Raw genomic sequence first — 20,486 nt, forward strand, 5'->3', positions numbered from 1 at the left:
CTTGGATGATGCCAGTGTCCTTCGAAGTAGCAGAGAAATGCCAGATTTTGAAGGTACAGGTTATTCTACTATCACTCACATTTCATTAATGCAAATTCGCTGTAACACAGTTGACGAAATGGGGACATTGTTTCTAAAGCGCAAACTTTTAAAACGCATATTGGTTATAACGCAATTCCGACCCTATTCATTTAAATGTTGCTGCTATTACATGATTTTCTTATAATATGGGATTGCATGAGATTGGAACCATCATGTTATAACAGAACCAGCTGTAATGTACTGTCAAAGGAGCCTGCTGCAGTGCATCTTGTATATATCATACACTGGTGCCAAAGGGGGCACTGCCAGAGGTGCTGGGGAGTGAATGGTGAAGGTGTTGGATGGGGTGCCAATGAAACAAATTGCCCTGTCCTGATGATATCAAGTTTCTCAGGTGTTGATGGAGTTGGGTTCAAAATGCCCTTTTTAATGGAGGTATATTAGAAACGCCTGGCCTATGTAACACAGATGCTCAAGACTTCAAGTGAACCACTAACTCCTTTACTCAAACAGGTCTGATTCGTCTTGGAATACGAGCAGCACTAACAGCAGCTTTGTGGTCTCAGCTCATTCCAGGCATGCCAAGACACTTTTAAAGCACCACCAGCAGGAGCTGAGCAACACTGCAATGATGTAACACGCATTAAGACGAGCTGTGGCACCGTAATTTGGAACAGGAACTAAGTAGGAAACATGCCTCTGAGAAACAGAATTTAAAGAGAACTGCAGAACAGACTTGTGAACTTATCTCTACTACATCGGTTTAAAAGAATAAGGATTGGACAATGTTATTTTTCAGCTGGAATATGAACTCAACAGATGTTGATCAAACACCTTGAAACTAATGAAATATTCTGAAGTGTTTCAGAAAAGTTTAATCAAACCACCCAACAAGACCAAGAAGCCAGATAGCCAAAAGCTTGATCAAACAGATTTTAAGGAACATCTTCAAGGAGGAAAGAGAGGGAGCAAGGTGGATATGCTTAGGCAAGAAATTTCAGAGCGTAAGACCGCTCTGACAATCCAAGGCAATGCTCAAAGTGTAGCATATCATTCCAGTGATCTGGTCACCTTGACTGCTCAATTGTTATGACCAAATGTCAGTGTAGGATTCAGCTAAAAGCAAATTGACGGTCACTTTTGTCGACAAAACCATGATTACTTTCTTCACTGATTCTTGAAGGTTGAATCTCTTGGCTCATCTCAAGATATGAAATTATTTAGATTAGATTAGATTCCCTACAGTGTGGAAACAGGCCCTTCAGCCCAACAAGTCCTCATCGACTCTCTGAAGAGCAACCCACCCAGACCCATTCCCCTACATTTCCCGCTGACTAATGCATCTAACACTACAGGCAATTTCGCATGGTCAATTCACCTAACCTGTAGGTCTTTGGACTGTGGGAGGAAACCAGAACACCCAGAGGAAAGACACGGGGAGAATATGCAAACTCCACACAGGCAGTTGCCCGAGGCGGGAATTGAACCTGAGTTCTGGCGCTGTGAAGCAGCAGTGCTAACCACTGAGCTACCTTGCCACCCCACTATATTATTTCAAGTCAATTGCATATGCTGAAGGGTCATCATTCTGTGGATAAAGGCATTGCCAAACTTGCTGCTGAGCAGGACAAACTGCTGAAGTTGGTACTGTGCGTTCAACAAGACAATGGTTTGCGCAGTTGGGACCAGCTCAGCCCAACATTGAGCTGCTCCTGATGTGGCTCAGGAGCCTCATCTGACCTCTCAGTCTCTGCTGAATTTACTACACAAGATGATTATGGGCTGGAAATAGGCTGAGAAGGTGCAGCATTCAATCCATCTCAGTTTTCTCTGAGACCAAAGCCTATAAAATAATAGCAATGGCAAGATGGGTGTTGCGTTACTGCTGGACACTGAGGTGAGCCAGACTAAACACATCTGTAGGAATTGCTTGCAGCTTGAATCGAAGCTGCAGACATAACCACATTGGACAGGAGAAAATTAGCCAGACACACTCATCCAGGAAGTGGCCACACCCCTCAGATTAGGTAATTCAAATCTTCACCTGTGATCAGGGGCAGGGAGTCTGAATGGTGAGACAGGTCTGAGGACACGAGAGGGTGGGGTGGGAGGGCTATGAGGAGCCATAGCCCATACAACTGTCCAATATTTACAACATCCTTCCAAGTCATGTGAATGAGAGTGGGGTCTGCAGAAAGGATGTACACATTCACTACAGCACTGGGGAATAAGTAGACATTCAAGTCAAGGAGGAAATAGGAATATATTTGAGTCAGGGCCAGTAAATTCAGAGGAGGGAATGTGGTGGTTTGTGGAATTGATTGATTCTACTGTCTGCAGCTGTGAGCGGGAGGCCCAAATGTTGTGTTTGCCTGCCTGGTGCAGGGGTGAAGGACATCTTAACGGTGAGAGGGGAACTTGGCAAGGGACGGAAGGAATCCCATTAACTTCATTCACATTGATATCAGTAATATTTATCAGACCAGAAAGAAGGTTCTGCTGAAAGAATTTTAACAATTAGGAGCTGAATTAAAAAACAGAACCTTTAAAGTTTAATCTCCAGGTTACTTCTTGAACCTTGGGCAAACTGGCAAAGGATAAATTAAAAGCATGGCATTAAGAGTGTGACTCAAAGTTTGGTGTGGGAGGAATGGGTTTCAGTTCATGAGATACTAGCACCAGTAGTGATAGAAGGAACTATTCCAGTGAGAGGGTTTCACTTAAACCATTCTGGGATCAATGTACTGCCAAAAAGAATAACAAAGGCTTAGAGGGCTTTGAATGAAATAGAGAAAAAAGGGTTCTGAAGAGGACATACATAGGCTTACAAAACAAAAGGATATAGCAACATTGCAAGGCGGCTATTTTGATAATGATACCCAGAGTGGGACAGTGTGCATAAACATTTTAAAAATGAATAAATAGAATCAAAAGAAAAAAAATATAGCAAAATTTATCAGCTCTTTACATAAGTGCACATATTCAGAATGAATTAAATGACAGCCAAGATGGAGACACGCTTAATAGGAATTGATAGGAATAGTGAGGGGAGTAACAAATTAAAAATATTATATGAATGCACGAAGCATTAGAAATAAGGTGGATGAGCTTGAGGCTCATTTGGAAATTGGCAGTTACCATGTTGTGGCTGAGACGTGGCTTCAAGTGAACAGGGCCTGGGAAATGAATATTCAAGGCTATACGCGCTATCGTAAGGACAGACTGAGTGGGAAAAGGGGGTGGGGTGTCCCTATTGGTAAGGAATGATATTCAGTCCCTTGCGCGGGGGAAGTACCTAGAATCAGGGAATGTAGAGTTAGTATGGATAGAGCTGAGAAATTCTAGGGAAAGAAAGACCCTAATGGGAGTTATCTACAGGCCCCCAAACAGTAGCCTGAATGTAGTGTGTAAGTTGAATAAGGAGCTGAAATTGGCCTGTCGCAAAGACATTACTACAGTTGTTATGGGGGATTTCAACATGCAGGCAGACTGGGAGAATCAGGATGGTACTGGACCCCAAGAAAGGGAGTTTGTGGAGTGCCTCCAAGATGGATTCTTAGAGCACTTGTGCTGGAGCCTATCAGGGAGAAAGCAATTCTCGTTCTGGTGTTGTGCAATGAACCGGATTTGATCAGGGACCTCGAAGTAAAGGAGCCATTAGGAGGTAGAACCACAATCAGCTTTAATCTGCAGTTTGAAAGGGAGAGGGTCGTGACAATATTTCAGTTGAATAAGGGGAACTATGGAGCTATGAGGGAGGAGCTGGCCAAAGTTCAATGGTGCAATACCCTAGCAGGGATGGCAATAGAGCAACAATGGCAGGTACTTCTGGGTATAATGCAGAAGATACAGGATCAGTTCATTCCAAAAAGGAAGAAAGATCCTAAGGGGACGCAGGGGTGGCCGTGACTGACGAGGGGAGTTAAGGACCATATAAAGACAAAAGGGTAAAAGTATAACATAGCAAAGATGAGTGGGAAATCGGAGGACTGGGAAGCTTTTAAAGAACAACAGAGGATAATAAAAGGAAATACGCAAAGAAAAAAAATAAGATACGAAGGTAAATTGGCCAAAAATATAAAGGAGGATAGTAGAGGTTTTTTTAGGTATGTGAAAAGAAAAAAAATGGTTAAGACTAAAATTGGGCCCTTGAAGACAGAAACAGGTGAATTTATTTCAGGGAACAAACAAATGGCAGAAGAATTGAATTGGTACTTAGATCTGTCTTCACTGGGGAAGACACCAGCAATCTCCCAGATGTAATAGCGGCTGAAGGACCTGAATTGAAGGGAATTTATATGAGGCAGGAAATGGTGTTGGAGAGGCTGTTAGGTATGAAGTCTGATAAGTCCCCGGGACCTGATGGTCTACATCCCAGGGTACTGAAGGAGGTGGCTCTAGAAATCGTGGATGCATTGGTGATCATTTTCCAATCTTCTATAGATTCAGGATCAGTTCCTGCGGATTGGAGGGTGGCTAATGTTGTCCCACTTTTTAAGAAAGGAGGGAGAGAGAAAGCACGAAATTATAGACCAGTTAGTCTGACCTCAGTGGTGGAAAAAAACGCTGGAGTCAATTATAAAGGACGAAATTATGACACATCTGGAAAGCATGTAACAGGATAGGTCAGAGTCAGCATGGATTTATGAAGGGGAAATCATGCTTGACTAATCTGCTGGAATTTTTTGATGTTGTAAATCTGAAGATGGACAAGGGAGATCCAGCGGATGTAGTATACCTGGACTTTCAGAAAGACTTTGATAAAGTCCCACATAGGAGGTTAGTGAGCAAAATTAGGGCACATGGTATTGGGGCCAAAATACTGACATGGATTGAAAATTGGTTGGCTGACAGGAAACAAAGAGTTGTGATAAAAGGCTCCCTTCCGGAATGGCAGGCGGTGACCAGTGGTGTGCCGCAGGGATCAGTGCTGGGACCGCAGCTCTTTACAATGTACATTAATGATATAGATGAAGGTATTAAAAATAATATTAGCAAATTGGCTGATGACACAAAGCTGAGTGGCAGGGTGAAATGTGAGGAGAATGTTAGGCGATTACAGGGTGACCTGGACAGGTTAGGTGAGTGGACGGATGCATGGCAGATGCAGTTTAATGTGGATAAATGTGTGGTTATCCACTTTGGTGGCAAGAACAGGAAGGCAGATTACTACTTAAATGGAGTCAAGTTAGGTAAAGGGGCAGTACAGAGAGATCTAGGTGTTCTCGCACATCAGCCAATGAAAGCAAGCATGCAGGTACAGCAGGTAGAAAAGGAGGCTAATAGCATGCTGGCCTTCATAACAAGAGTGATTGAGTATAGAAGCAAAGAGGTTCTTCTGCAGCTGTACAGGGCCCTGGTGAGACCGCACTTGAAATAATGTGTGCAGTTCTGGTCTCCAAAATTGAGGAAAGACATTCTGGCTATTGAGGGAGTGCAGCATAGGTTCACGAGGTCAATTCCCGGAATGGCAGGACTATCTTACGCTGAAAGATTGGATCGATTGGGCTTATATACCCTTGAGTTTAGAAGGCTGAGAGGGGATCTGATTGAGACGTAGAAGATTATTAAAGGATTGGACACTCTGGAAGCAGGAAGCATGTTTCCGCTGATGGGTGAGTCCCGAACCAGAGGACCCAGTTTAAAAATAAAGGATAGGCCACTTAGAACAGAGTTGAGGAGAAACGTCTTCACCCAGAGAGTGGTGGGAACGGAACTCTTCACCCAGAGTATGGAATGCTCTGCCCCAGAAGGCTGTGGAGGCCAAGTCTCTGGATACTTTCAAGAAAGAGTTGGATAGAGCTCTTAAGGATAGTGGGATCAAGGGTTATGGGGATAAGGCAGGAACAGGATACTGATTGAGGATGATCAGCCATGATCATAATGAATGGTGGTGCTGGCTCGAAGGGCAGAATGCCTACTCCTGCACCTATTGTCTGTTGTTTAATAGGAGATCGAGGTTGGGAATAAACATTCAGAAGTATGTGACTTCTTGAAAGCACAGGCAGGAAGGGAAAGGTAGTGCTCTAACTTTGTTAGTACCAGATGGAGCAAGTACAACATCAAGGAATAATCTTGGATCAAAAAAGGTAGAATTCATATGGATGGAGTTTAGAAAGAACACTGGTGGAATGAGTATATAGGCCCCCCAATAGTAACTATATTTTAGGGTACAGAACACATCAGTAAATAATGAAGGCATGCTTAAAAAAAAAGACAGTCTATTAATCATGGGTGATGCAATCATCATTTATATTGGGAATATTAAACTGACAGTGGTAGCCACAAGGAGGAACGTATTCGAACAAACTGAAAACATTAAATATGCTGGAGATCACAGCAGGTCAGGCAGTATCCATGGAAACAGAGTAAGCCAACATTTTGAGTCTATATGACTGTAGATCAGGGCTGCATCACAGCTGTATTAGAATGTACTGAAAGTATTATGGGTCATTTCTGGAACAATATGTTCTGGATCCAATGAGGGATCAGGCTATTTTATTTGGTTGTGCAATGAGGTAAGTTTAGTTATCATCAGAGTAAAAGATTCCTTTGGAAACAGCGACCATAGCATGGCAAACATGCCAATTTGAGAATGAAAACTTTAGGTTTGAAACAGCTGTGCTGAACTGAAACAAGTGCAATTCCAAAACAAGATGATGAGTTGGCTCAAGTGAACTGAGAAAGCAGTTCAGCTGAAAAGATGGTTGCTGAACAATGGTAGGTATTTAAAGGAATAGTTCATGACTCATATCAAAGATAAATCCCAGTGAAAAAGGAGAAAAAGAAAGCAGAGAAAGGCGATAAATCAACCGTAGCTGACAGGGTGGATGCCAAGAGAATGTTTCTACTTGTGAAAGAGACAAGAACTAGGAGATAGCAAACTAAAGGTCTCCCATTTACGATCAAAACAAGAAGCATAATTTCTCTTAAGACAGTCGAGAGTCTTTAGAACGTTGTTCCCCAAAGATATGGAGGGGTAGGTCAATGAAATACTTTTAAGCCAGAAGGGGATAGACTTTTGACTTTGAAGAAAATCAAATCAAATGTTATCTAGACTAATTGTGGAGCAAGTTGGAGAGGCCAACTGAATGGCCTCTAATTCATATGTTCGTATGACATTTTGTTGTCCAAGTTACTGCCACCAAACGCCCTTAGCTTCATCATCCACATGGACATGCTCAAACTGAGAATCCTGGTTGCAAGTTGTAAAAATGTTTTCTTTCGATGAAGAGAGTCACAGCTGAGCCGGGTCTTTGTAAAGTGCCCAATTCCCAGCAGAGAAAGCCATCCAAAGTGAGTCCCCTACCCAGTTTATCTATTTCCTTTGCTGAAGTCTATGTTAAAAAGTGTGGTGCTGGAAAAACACAGCCAGTCGGGCAGCATCTGAGGAGCAGGAGCCCTAAGTATCCAGTTTACATTATAGAACAATAAGTCACTCATTTGAACTTTCATTTGATCTTCATTTGAAAAACAAACTAGGGCTTCTCTACCTGATACATCTGCACTTCAAACAATGCACAGTTGAGATCAATGAGTAACAGACTACGACCAAACCAGGAACATTGTGATTCTTTTTTCTCTCTTCCTTATGCTACAATCCCAAAGATTGGAGGCAGGAAAGAGGGAAATGAAATAGAGATTAGGGTGTTTGTACTAGTCAAAGATATGTTTTGTCTGTGGGCAAATTATAAGTTTTCCTACCTGATGGATGATATTTCTGACTGGCCCAATGGATGTATCTGTTGAAAATAAGGAACTGAATTGTTTTTGAGATATCTTTTCAGTAAATTCTGACAATCAGCTTTCCCACAAATGTAAATGTGAAAGAGATGTTCAGAGCCAAATGAAAGTGTTTTAGTAAACCTCTTAAAACTAACCACAAAACCGTCAAACCTATTCTGACCATAAGCTGTTTGCACTATCCAAGTCTTTTTGCAGCTGTTGCTTTCTTGCCCCCTTGGGTACATTCTTCCATGTCACACTAATCCCTGTTTGCAAACGATTATTCCCTTCTCTACTTCCAAGCTTCTACCCAGGTACTCAAATAATTACCAATTTTGGATTGATCCCCTTCTTGATTTTTATTCCCTTTTTCTCCTCTTTTGAAGTGGGAAGTGCAGAGCATCAGAATCAACAACTAATTTTGGATTGACTCATACCCACCACCACAGTCAAAGCTTGAAAGTTCACACCAGGAAGACTTGCATTTATATAGCAGCTTTCGTGGCTTAGAAGGCCCTAAAGTGCTTTACAACCAAATAAAGTCACTATGGTCATTGTAGGAAACATGACAGCCAAGTTTTCGAAGTTCCCAGAAGCAAAGATAACTAATCAGATATTCTCTTTCAGTCATGTTGGTGAGGAATAGGTATTGGCCAGGGGATTGGAGAGAATGACCCTCATCTTTGGAATATTGCACTGGGATCTGCTCCATCCGACTGACAGATCATAAGACATCACCTATGGCAGCTTTGCACTGGCAGGGTCAGCCTACACTTGTTGCTCCAGTTCCTGGATTGGAGTTTGAATCCATGCTTTCTGATTCAAAGGTGGGAGGGCCAGCCCTAACTCATGGCTGACTCTTAGATTCCAAAAACCACTAATTCATGAAGATATATAAACATGGTCAAAATACTCAAGCACTATCATCATCTTTGGAGAGATGGTTTTCACAAATTTTTGAACCTGAACCTCATCTGCCACCCATATTAACTTCTCAGAAGCAAACCTGAAGCGCAAAACCAGAACAGGAAGAAGCTTATGATGATTCATTTATTCCCTGGTCACGATGGAGGTGATACAACACTGGGCAAGGTGTCCATTGAATAACTCTTAAGAGAAGGGATCAGAAAGAATAGATGGAACAAAAAGCATGGGAGGGATGAGGGTAAAGGGGCTGCAGTGATAAGTGAAGAGAAAGTCTGGGATCAGAGTGTGTGCATGGTGTAAGTCTCATGCACTTTTCTTTTCCCAATTGAGTCTTCGAATCTGCCATCAGATTAATGCAGCTCGATTCAGCAAAGCGATGTCCGGGAGCCTGTGTCTTATCAGCTCATTTTTCCCTTCATCTGCATTTTTAATATATTACTGCCCCATACAATAAAGATTTATCATTAAGCCCAAAACATGCTTCTACCAGTGGCCTTTTTAAATCAGTTACCAGTCAGAAGCAAATTAATTTTCATCTTGATTCCCTTTTTGAGAAGGGGAGGTTTTTGGCACAGAATTTGAAGAACCAGTTCACCCAGTTCTTTGCAACGGTTTGCTGAGAGCAGAAATTTAAATTAGCAAACCACAAATGAAAACTCACTACCCCATTGTCGTCCTATTCGGTTTCCAAACAACACCAATGTACCAACACTTTCCTAGCTTCATCTCAAAGCAACATCAAATCCAAAATAAGGCATAAGATTTGAGAAATTAGGAGTGCTTAAACACAAAGACACAGGCAAAATAGTAAGTGTGAAATCAGGAATGTTTGCACTTCATGGAAGTAACCAGTAGGTGCTTGAAAGCACCACACATTCGCTCTAACCACCTGACCACACAAGAGAATTCAGTCAGCTCATACCTGACTTGTCGTTAGGCGAATTGTGGCAACACTTGTTGGAGCAGAAGGCCTGGGAGAGATGCTTCCTGGGCGTTGTGCCTGGGCTTGAACCTGAGCCAATGCTTGCTGAGGAACCATGACAAGTTGGCCGCTGTCTGTCCGGACCAAAATCATTCCTAGAAAGGAAGTTAGGAAATGATTCCGGTTTGCTACAACCTAGTTTAATTTTATACAAAAGCACATTAAAAACTATCAGGACACAAATTTCTAGGCAAAAGTTCAAAGGCAGAATTTATCAACCACCATTCTGGAAGTCAATTGATGAACTGGAGCTGTTGATTAACCTGTGATCAATCACTTGTCAATTCAGTTCCAATCAAAGCATCCAAAGGCTCAAAGTCAATGAACAGGAATTTATTTTTCATCCCTCTAAACAAAGGAAACATGCGTCATGTAGACGAGGTCAACCAACAGGTGGGAAACTTCAGCCAGCAAACCGTTTTCAAATATTTGGGGGAGCACGGCAAGAGTGGCAGCAGATGTGGGGAGAGGTGAAGAGATGGATGAGTGACAGGAGTGGAAATAGATGGGGACAGCAGGTGATGGGAATGATGAGAGGGGGGAAATCAGCTTGGAGCAAAGACACCTATGAAATTGAGAGAGTTAACATTTACATTGGCTTGCAGTAATCTGCTTATGGGATTGAAGATTTGAACTGTGCTGCATTAACAAACTGGAATTTATGCAGAGTGAGGATCTGCGCATGCACCTTTGGGATGACCAGGCTGCAGTTTGACATCTCATCCAAACAACACTTTACTCTTAGTACAGCACTGGGAGTTTCTGTCTAGACTTGATGCTCAAATCTCTTAAGTGGAAACTAAATCCACAACCATCTGACTTAGACACTATCTGACATGTTCATCAAAACAACTGGCACCCTGTTAGTTCATTCAACCAGTTTCCAAAATACTAAGTCTGTACGTTTGGTCATCCCAAACAAATTTCACTTTTGAGGGAACATAGTGTAACTCAATAGCCAAAGTGTAGATTCCTGCACCTGACATTCCCAGGTTGAAGTCAACATCTGTCTCAAATCTTAAAGTAAATTTCATACAATTTTAATAATATTAGCATTCAAATATAAAAGTTGACGACTGCATATATATGAGCATAATACATTCAAAACATTCAAACATGGACTATAACTAACTCCTGCATTCGTCACAACTAAAATCCTCACAATGCTCCATGTAAACCATGAGGGGGAGCTGTCCACAATGTCATGATATGGAGGAGCCAGTGTTGGACTCGGGTGGACAAAGTTAAAAAGCACTCAAAATGACACTGTAATTATTTGTTATAAATTCTGTGTCTTATGGTCCTGCTACACAACTACCTGATGAAGCAGCGTCGCTCCAAAAGCTAATGCTACCAAATAAACCTGTTGGACTATAACCTGTTGTGAGATTTTTACAATTTCATGGGCAGGTACGCTGGTCACAATGAAAACAGAAAAGCAACGTACAAACTCAACTCCTCACATTGGTCTCAAGTATGACAGAATAGTCCTGCAACATAATACAATACAAAGCATGGGGATCAGAATGGTGACAGGACACAAGGTGATCATTCGACCCATAAATTCTGTATCAGCTCTCTGAAAGAGCAACTCACTGTTTCTCACCTTACAACAAAGCTTTGAAAGTACTTCATTTCCTGTAAACCAACCAGGCAAAATATAATTACTAGTATATCCTCACACTGATGTTTTACACTGCTACATATAACCTCAGATCTATGAAAGCACGATTAACCCATACTAAGTATCTTTGCTCTATGTCACTCCTACACTGGAAGGGAAACATCACCATCCAGTAGAAGGAAGTGCAAAAGCCTTGGCTCACAAGAATGATCCTTATAAAGGAATTCAATCCACTAGGTGCCCTACTAGTGTAATACAAAATCAGACCACAATCGATTTGCCAAGATTTTCCAATTTGCATACATTCCTATCTATTTTCCACACTACCGGAAAGAAACAAACAGAAAACTTGCCAAGACTGGAAGTATGGCAAAGACACCACCTCATGCCCAGGGTTTGTACCAAGTTAATCGGTATCGATCCAGAAGTGCCAATTCTCTCAAATTCACAGCTTCCACCACAGAGAAAATTCACAAAAAAGAAACATGAAGGTGACAATCACATCTCAGCAACACACCACTAGCTCTGAAGAATGCGATGAAGTGATAAAGTAGAATCTATCCAGACAACAGCATGGGTGAGAAACTGGGGAACAGGCAATACACCAAGGAGGAGCTACATTGGCCAATTAGTTAAAAGTCTACGTAGGGTCTGGGAATTGAAAGTCTTCCAAATATCACAAATAGAACAAATTTCTCCAGATTATTTACTAAATAAAACTGATGAGCTGATCTGAGTCAATTCAGTGTCAAACACATTGTTCAGCCTGCCATAATGATTAATGCCAAACACAGTTACAAGATTACATAAGAGTTAAAAGGATGATCACTCATTTTCGAGGTTGCATGATATTCATAGATGTTATACACTACCATTCATTAGACAAATCAGATTTCTCAAGCCGAAGTACTGAAAAATAGTCGACTTCTATGAGCACTCTCCCTGTAGGGGCACATGCCCATTCACATCAACTCATTTTCCAGAGGATTATTTTTGGGGGTTCTGTTTAGGGTTCAGTTGACTTCTCTCAGGCTTTCGAGTTAGAGAACTTTAAACAGGTAAAGCTAAAGTTGCCACCGTCTTACCAGACCACGCAACTGCTCTCTCACCAACAGGTGATGGTGTGATCTGTGGATCACCATGCCTCAAGTGAGGCGAGAGGTTGAGAAGCAAAGTCCTTCATATTAACCTCAGCTGGTGCAAGAAATGAACCCACACGGCTGTCGTTATTCTGCATCACAAACCAGCCAACTGAGCTAATGAAACCCCCTTTTTAAGCAGGTGGACCACATGAAGATTGCGGTCACCCGGGTAACAAATCATTCAAGTCTAACAAGAGCAGAAACAATGGAGGACAGGGCAGCGTGCAATGTTCCCAAATTTGCTGACAATACAAAAATGGATAGGAGGACATATTGTGATGAGGATATTTGGAATCCGCCAAGACATATAGTCAAGATGCCATATAGTCCCAGAGGACCGTAGGGCTGCTCTCTCATTAGAGAGACAAGATTGGCGGTGGCTTAACCTGAGGGTTACCAAATAACATTTTGGTTTGATGACTATTATTTAAATAAAGACAGACTCCAAAATAAATATAATACAGAGTGATGTGAGTGGTCTTGTGCATGAAACACAAGAAGATAGCATGCAGATGCAGCAAGTAATTATGAAGGCAAATTAAAGTTTAACTTTTATTGTTCAGTGCTTGAAGTTTGAGAGAGAGGTCTTGTAACAGCTTGGCTACAATAGTTTGGGAAACAGTACTTAAAGGGATGGTGAAAAAGACAAAGTCAAACATTCAAAGAGTGCATGCATGAGCTGTAACCATTTCTCATTCTTGCCAACTGCAAAGTAAAACAAAAAAAGTTGCCAAACCATGGCTTACTTGGAAAATTAGAAACAGCATTAGATCCAATGAAGAGGTATACAATTTAACCAGAAAAAAAAGATGTGAGGAATGGCAGTGGTTTAAAATTTAGCAAAGAAGCAAAAAGGGATTAATTAAGAAAGGGAAAATAGAGCAGGAGACCAAGCTTGCATGGAACATTAAAAACTGACTGTAAAAGTTTCTACAGGTACATGAAGAGAAAAAGATTGAAGACAAATCTAAGTCCCTTTCAGTCAGAAATAGTGGAATTTATATTAAGGATTAAAAAAAAATGACAGGCCGACTAAATATATACTTTAATTCTGTGATCAAGAAGGAGGACACAACTAACATACTAGAAATACTGAAGAACACAGGGATTTGAGAGAGGGAATAACTGAAGGAAAACTGTATTAATAGAGATACACCATTTGGGAAATTGATGAGATTGAAGGTCAATTAATCCCCAAGTCCTGATAATCTGCATCCCCAGTACTTAAGGAACTGGCACCAGATGGCGGTCATCTTTCAAGATTCTTCACACTCTAAACAATCTGTAACAATTCTGACGGATTGAAAGTGAGCTAATATAACACTTCTATTTAAAAGGTGAGATAAAAACAAAACCTGAAATTATAGACCAGTCAGTTTGATGATGTTGGTGGGGAAAATGCTGAAGGCCATTTTCCAAGATTTAATCGCACAGCACTTGGAAAACAATGGCAAGATTGGACAATCAGCATGGACTTACCAAAGGGAAATCATGCTTGATAAACCTTCTAGAATTCTTTGAGGATGCAATGAGTGGAGGTGAAGAGCAGTCAGTGAATGTGATTTATTGGAAGTTTCAGAAGACTTTTGACAAAATTTCACCTACGAGATTAGCATGTAAATTTACAGCATGTGGGACTGGGGGTAGTGCATTGAGATAGATAGAAAACTGGTTAGCAGATAAGAAAGCAAGTAGAAATAAAGAGGTCTTTTTACATATGCCAGGCAGTGACAAACATGGTACCACAGAAATCTGTGCCAGATCCCAGTTATTCACAGGAAATATTAATGATTTAGAGTAGGAAAGTAAATTTAATCTCTCAAAATTTGCAGACAACACAAACCTGGATGGGAGGTTGAGCTGTGAGGTGGATGCAGAGATGCTTCAGTGCAATGTGGACAAGCTGAGTGATTGGACAGATGCATGGCAGATGCAGTATAATATAGATAAAGGAATTGTTATCCACTTTGATCGCAAAAATATGTAGATAACTATTGCAATGGTGATAGACAGGCAAAGTGCAATGACACCTCGGTTCCCTCAGAACACCAGTCACTGAAAGTAAGCATGCAGGTGTGGTCAGCAGTGAAAGTGGCAAATGGGATGTCTTACTGCAATTATGCAGGGGTTTATTAAGACCGCACCAGGAGGGTTGTGTGCAGTTTTGATCTCTTTATCTGAGAAAGTATATTCTTTCGCAAAGGAGTGCAGCCAAAGTTTACCAGCTGGATTTCTAGGATAGCAGGACTGACGTACGAGATCTTGTTGAATTGGTTAATAGACAATAGGTGCAGGAGTAGGCCATTCTGCCCTTCGAGCCTACACCACCATTCAATATGATCATGGCTGATCATCCTTAATCAGTATCCTGTTCCTGCCTTATCTCCATAACCCTTGATTCCACAATCCTTCAGAGCTCTATCCAACTCTTTCTTAAATGAATCCAGAGACTGGGCCTCCACTGCTCTCTGGGGCAGAGCATTCCACACAGCCACCACTCTCTGGGTGAAGAAGTTTCTCCTCATCTCTGTCCTAAATGGTCTACCCCATATTTTTAAGCTGTGTCCTCTGGTTCGGCACTCACCCATCAGTGGAAACATGTTTCCTGCCTCCAGAGTGTCCAATCCTTTCATAATCTTATATGTCTCAATCAGATCCCCTCTCAGTCTTCTAAACTCAAGGATATACAAGCCCAGTCGCTCCAGTCTTTCAGTGTAAGGTAGTCCCGCCATCCCAGGAATTGACCTCGTGAACCGACACTGCACTCCCTCAATAGCCAGAATGTCTTTCCTCACATTTGGAGACCAGAACTGCACACAGTACTCCAGGTGTGGTCTCACCAGATTATATTAATTGGAATTGGAATTGAGAAAAATCACGGAGGATCTCACAGAATCCCATAAAATTCTAATAGAACTAGACAAGCTAGAAACAAGAAGAATGTCTCCAATGACTAGAGAGTCCAAGCCAGGGATCAGAGAGGAGAAATTGCTTCATAGAGAGGTGAGCCTGTAAAATTTGCTACCACAGAAATCAGTCAATGCCAAAACAAGGTATTATTTCAACAAGGAGTTGTATATAGCACTTGGAGGGAAAGGGATCAATGGATGGGAGGGATAAGCGGGAACAAGCTATTAAGTTGAACCATCAGCCATGACAATAATAAATGGTGGAGCAGGCTTGATGGCTTCATTAGAGTTAAGAAGAATGAGGAGTGATCTTAACAAAACATACAAGATATGAGGAATTTGAAAGGGTAGATGTTGAGAAAATGTTCCCATGAGTAGGGGAATCTCAATCAAGGAGATGTTCTTGCAAAACTGGGATATAAAGAAATTCTGCCAATTGGAAATGAATGTTTGGAATTCTCTAGCCCAGCGTGTAGTGGAGATATAATCACAAAATATTTGAAGAGGAATTTGACGGATTTTTGAAATATTGAAGAATTGAGGACTATCAGGAACTGGCATAACAGAGTTTAGATCAGGAATCGATCAGCCACCTAACAAAATGGCAGGGCAGGTTTGAAGGGCCGAATCGAACATAGAACAGCACAGCGCAGAACAGGCACTTCGGCCCAAGAAGTTGTGCTGAGGATTAATCCTATTCTAAAATAAAATAATCTAACCTACGCATCCCTCAATTCACTGCTATCCATGTGCACGTCCAGCAGTTGCTGAAATGCCCCGAATGACTCTGCTTCTCCACCACCGCTGGCAACGCATTCTATGCATTCACAACTCTGTGTAAAGAACCTACCTCTGACGTCTCCTCCAAAGCTTCCTCCTTACACCCTAGAACTATGACTCCTCATGCCAGTCAAGCCTGCCCCGGGGAAAAGTCTCTGGCTAGCGACTCTGTCCATGCCTCTCATTACCTTGTATACCTCGGTCAGGTCTCCTCTCTTCCTCCTCCTCTCCAAAGAGCTTAGTCCACCTCGCTTCGCAAGACAAGCCCTCCAATCCAGGCAACATCCTGGTAAACCTTCTTTGCATGCTCTCCAAAGCCTCCGTATCTTTCCGATAATAGGGCGACCAGAACTGGACACAATATTCTAAGTGTGGTCTCACCAGGGTTTTGTAGAGCTGCAGCAAAACCGCACAGCTCTTAAACTTGATCTCCCTGTTAATGAAAGCCAAAACATCATATGCTTTAACAACCCTATCCACTTGGGTGGCAACTTTGAGGGATCTATGCACTCGAACACCAAAATCCCTCTGTTCCTGCACACTGCCAAGAATCCTGTCTTTAATCCTATATTCAGCATTCAAGTTCGATCTTCGAAAATACATCTCATCCCATTTGTCCAGGTTGAACTCCATCTGCCATTTCCCAGCCCAGCTCTGGCTCTGCCTGCAATAGCCCTTGATACTATCAACAGTACCTCCAACCTTTGTGTCATTGGCAAATTTACTACCCCACCCTTCAACCTCCTCATCCAAGAACTCAAGAAGTATTGTGAGAAATGTTCTGCCCCTCACAAAGCAAAACTGACTGCCTTTAATCACACTATGCTTTGCCAAATAGTCATAAATCCTATCCCTCAGAATTCTTTCCAAAGTCTTGCTGACCACAGATGCAAGACTGACTGGTCTGTAATTGCCAGGGATTTCCCTATTCCCCTTCTTGAAAAGAGAAACAACATTCGCCTCCCTCCAATCCTCCGGTACAACTCCCGTGGAGAGTGACGAAGCAAAAATCTTCGCCAGCAACTTCCCTCCTCGCTTCCCAGAGCAGCCTAGGATAAATCTGGTCTGGCCCTGGGGACTTACCAATCTTAATGTTTGCCAAAATTTCCAGCACATTAACTTCATCAGTCTTGATCTGTTTCAGCCTGTTTCCCAGTTCGTCAAAGTTCTCATTCACAACAAGGTCCCTTTCCTGAGTGAAAACCAAAGCAAAAAAACTCATTTAGGGCTTCCCCTATCTGTTAAGACTCCACACACAAGTTCCCTACGCCATCCCTGATCAGCTCTACATTGCCCCTGATCATTCCCTTATTCTTCATGTATGAGTAAAATGCCTTTGGTTCTCCCTAATCCTTCAAGCCTTTTATGTGCCCCCTCCTGGTTCTCCTCAGTCCATTTCTGAGCTCCTTTCTCGTAAGCCTGTAATCCTCTAAAGCTGTGCTAAATCCTTGCTTCCTCCATCTGACGCAAGCTGCCTTCTTCCTTTTGATGAGAAGCTCCTCTGTTCTCGTCATCCAAGCTTCCTTCATGTTACCCCTTCTTACCTGTCTCAGAGGAACAAATTTGTGCATCATTACCAACAACTGCTCCTTCAATAGTCTCCACATGTCTGTGTGCCTGTTCGGTGGAACAATTGCTCCCAATCAGTACCTCCCAACTCCTGTCTGATAGTGTCATAACTTTCTTTTCCACAATTAAATATCTTCTCATGGCAACTACTCCTTTCCCTCTCCAAGGATATGGTAAATGTGAGACAGTTGTGATCACTGTCACCAAAGTGCTCTCCGACTGAGAGATCTGACACCTGTCCTGGCTCATTGCCGAGCACCAAATCCAAAATGGCCTCTCCCCTCGTCGGCCTATCCACACATCGAGTCAGGAAACCTTCCTGAACACACCTGACAAAAACGGCTCCATCCAAATCATCTGCACTAAGGAGGTTCCAGTCAATATTGGGAAAGTTGAAGTCACCCATAACAACAACCCTGCTACATCTGTAAAATCTGCCAGCCGATGAGTTCTTCAATCTCCCAACTGCAATCAGGTGGTCTGTAGAAAACCCTCAATGAGGTGATTGTTCCCTTGCTGCTCCTAACTTCCACCCATACTGTCTTATTAGACAAACCTTCATCAACAACCTTAGTTTCTGTAGCTGTGATGCACTCACTGATTAGCAATGCTACACCCCCTCCTCTTTTCCCACCCTCCTTGTTCTTTTTAAACATTCTAAACCCTGGAACATCTAGCCACCGTTCCTGCCCCTTTGAAATCCACATCTCTGTTATGGCCACAACATCATAGTCCCAAGTACTGATCCATGCTCTAGGTTCATCACTCTTATTTCTCATACTCCTTCCGTTAAAGCAGACGCACTTTGACCAATCCCTTTGTTGCATCACATGAAAAACTTTCCCGATTGATTTACTACATCCTGTCACTGCCCCATACCGCGCCGGCTCCCCCCCCCATACAACAATGGACATACTGTCCGCAAAGAAAAGGGAACCAAAAAGCAAATGTGCACTGGAAGCAACCAGACATGGCAGGAATTACTGAGACCTGTGTAAGAAAAATCAGGACTGGGAATTAAACACTGCACATTATTACTTATTTTAAAAGAGATAGGGCAACCGAGAGGTTGATGATTTGAAGTTATTAGGGAGAATAAAGTATATTGTTGTATAAAAAAACTAAGAAGAGAACACATACAGGTCATAAAATAAGACACTGAAGGATCAATCATAATGGCAAGTATAATCTGAATGTCATCTGATAATGGAAGTGAGGTAGCTCAGAACTATGCAAAGTGGGAAATGATGGAATAAACATCAAATATCAATTGTGGAGAATTTCAGCACTAACAATAATGAAACCTTAAAACAGATCAGACCTACAAACTAATGGATTGCAGATCACCTCAATTGTGAAAATACTTCAATTCAGCTCATGTGGAGAGAAGCTTTCAAATTTGGTTCAGCTTTGAGACCATCTCCAAACTTTTAACATGCCCAGCGCAAGGGAGGTCATGACACAATTGAACAATATCACTGTCAGCTCCATGCACAATCATGCTGATCCTTTATGGGACTGCTCAGGTATGAGGGGATCCAACAAAACTAAAGAAATTGTTTACACCTTGGACATACTCAAACAAGGGGTCAACCATGGTGACTCGCAATATGAGTTATTCGATTGTGATCTGGAATCGCAATCCATCTGTCCTTGCCTATTTCCATTCCAAGGATGCCAATCCTAAGTATAGTGCAAGGGACATTTAATTATGCAGTGGAGACCATGAACCTGGGATTTTTGCAGCTCAGTCCAACTTAATGTGACACCAAGGCAAACCTATTTTCACAGATATAATGCCACACTTTTAACTTTTTACACACTGTTCACAGCTGCTGCACCACAATGAAAGTCCTCATTACCAGGTGGCAAGATGACATTTTTACAGAATGCTCTCATTATCAACATCAGGCAAGTAACCTATTTAATTGTCACATGTTAGGCATTCTCAAACTGTGTCAAATGAAATGCATAACTACCCAGTAGTTATCTCTTACAAAAGCTTCAATGGACAAGGGAACTTGTTCAGCAAGATTCCAGGTTTGATTCCATATTTATTGTCTCAATTAGAAAAGTATTTGGAATATAATTGGAATCAGTGTTCCAGCATTAGGGAGGAGAAAGTCATGATTCACTGCTTCTAAATTGTAAACTTGTGCAACAGTACACTTTTGGGGAATGGGACATACTGAGCTGAATATGCTGGCAAATTATTGGGTGGATTTTTATTCTCATACCTTATTTAGTTACCTAATAACTCACATTATCATTTGCCTTTAGTACTACCACAATAGTCGTAGCTCCATTACTCTGTTAAATATTTGTGATATTGACCTCAATCTCATCTTTTCAGCGCTTGCTCTATTGTCTCTCCAAGAGCATAAGGCACTGGACAAAGTCTGTAGTAAACTGCATATGCTGGAATCCGAATGTTGGGCTTGAATCCTTGAATTGGTGGCCAGTTTCACTCAACACCCAAGGATACTTGGTTAGGTTGCTATCTTGTATTTTGCCTCTGTCTGAAAAATCTAGTGTTTTTAACCAGTTCCTTCCAAGTAAGGGTGCATTTTAATCCTTCGTTACATCAATGGGTAGCTTTGCCCACCACCCATCATTGTTGATTCTAATTTTACCCAAAATGGGAATTTCCTCTCCTCCGTAAATTAACTGTGATTTCTTCAACTGATGTTGACCAAAGTTTTGACAGTACAGCAATTAAGGAATTATGAAGACCAATGTAACTGTATCAACCCTCTCATTGCACTATGGCTCTATGCACTGTCAGA

The 20,486-nt window shown here is 41.8% G+C and overlaps 1 protein-coding gene across 5 annotated transcripts in view; it reads right to left on the minus strand.

Moving 5' to 3' along the window:
• The window catches only part of LOC140496258 (transcription initiation factor TFIID subunit 4-like), a 349,124-nt gene that overhangs the window by 313,111 nt on the left and 15,527 nt on the right, over positions 1–20,486 (minus strand). For all 5 annotated transcript variants that reach the window (XM_072595792.1, XM_072595791.1, XM_072595790.1 and 2 more), the window contains exon 2: positions 9,617–9,771. In XM_072595792.1, the coding sequence (XP_072451893.1) occupies positions 9,617–9,771 (155 nt within the window). The remainder of the gene's footprint in view (positions 1–9,616; positions 9,772–20,486) is intronic.

The sequence above is a fragment of the Chiloscyllium punctatum genome, chromosome 26 (assembly GCF_047496795.1).
Source record: "Chiloscyllium punctatum isolate Juve2018m chromosome 26, sChiPun1.3, whole genome shotgun sequence".
Lineage (NCBI taxonomy): Eukaryota > Metazoa > Chordata > Chondrichthyes > Orectolobiformes > Hemiscylliidae > Chiloscyllium > Chiloscyllium punctatum.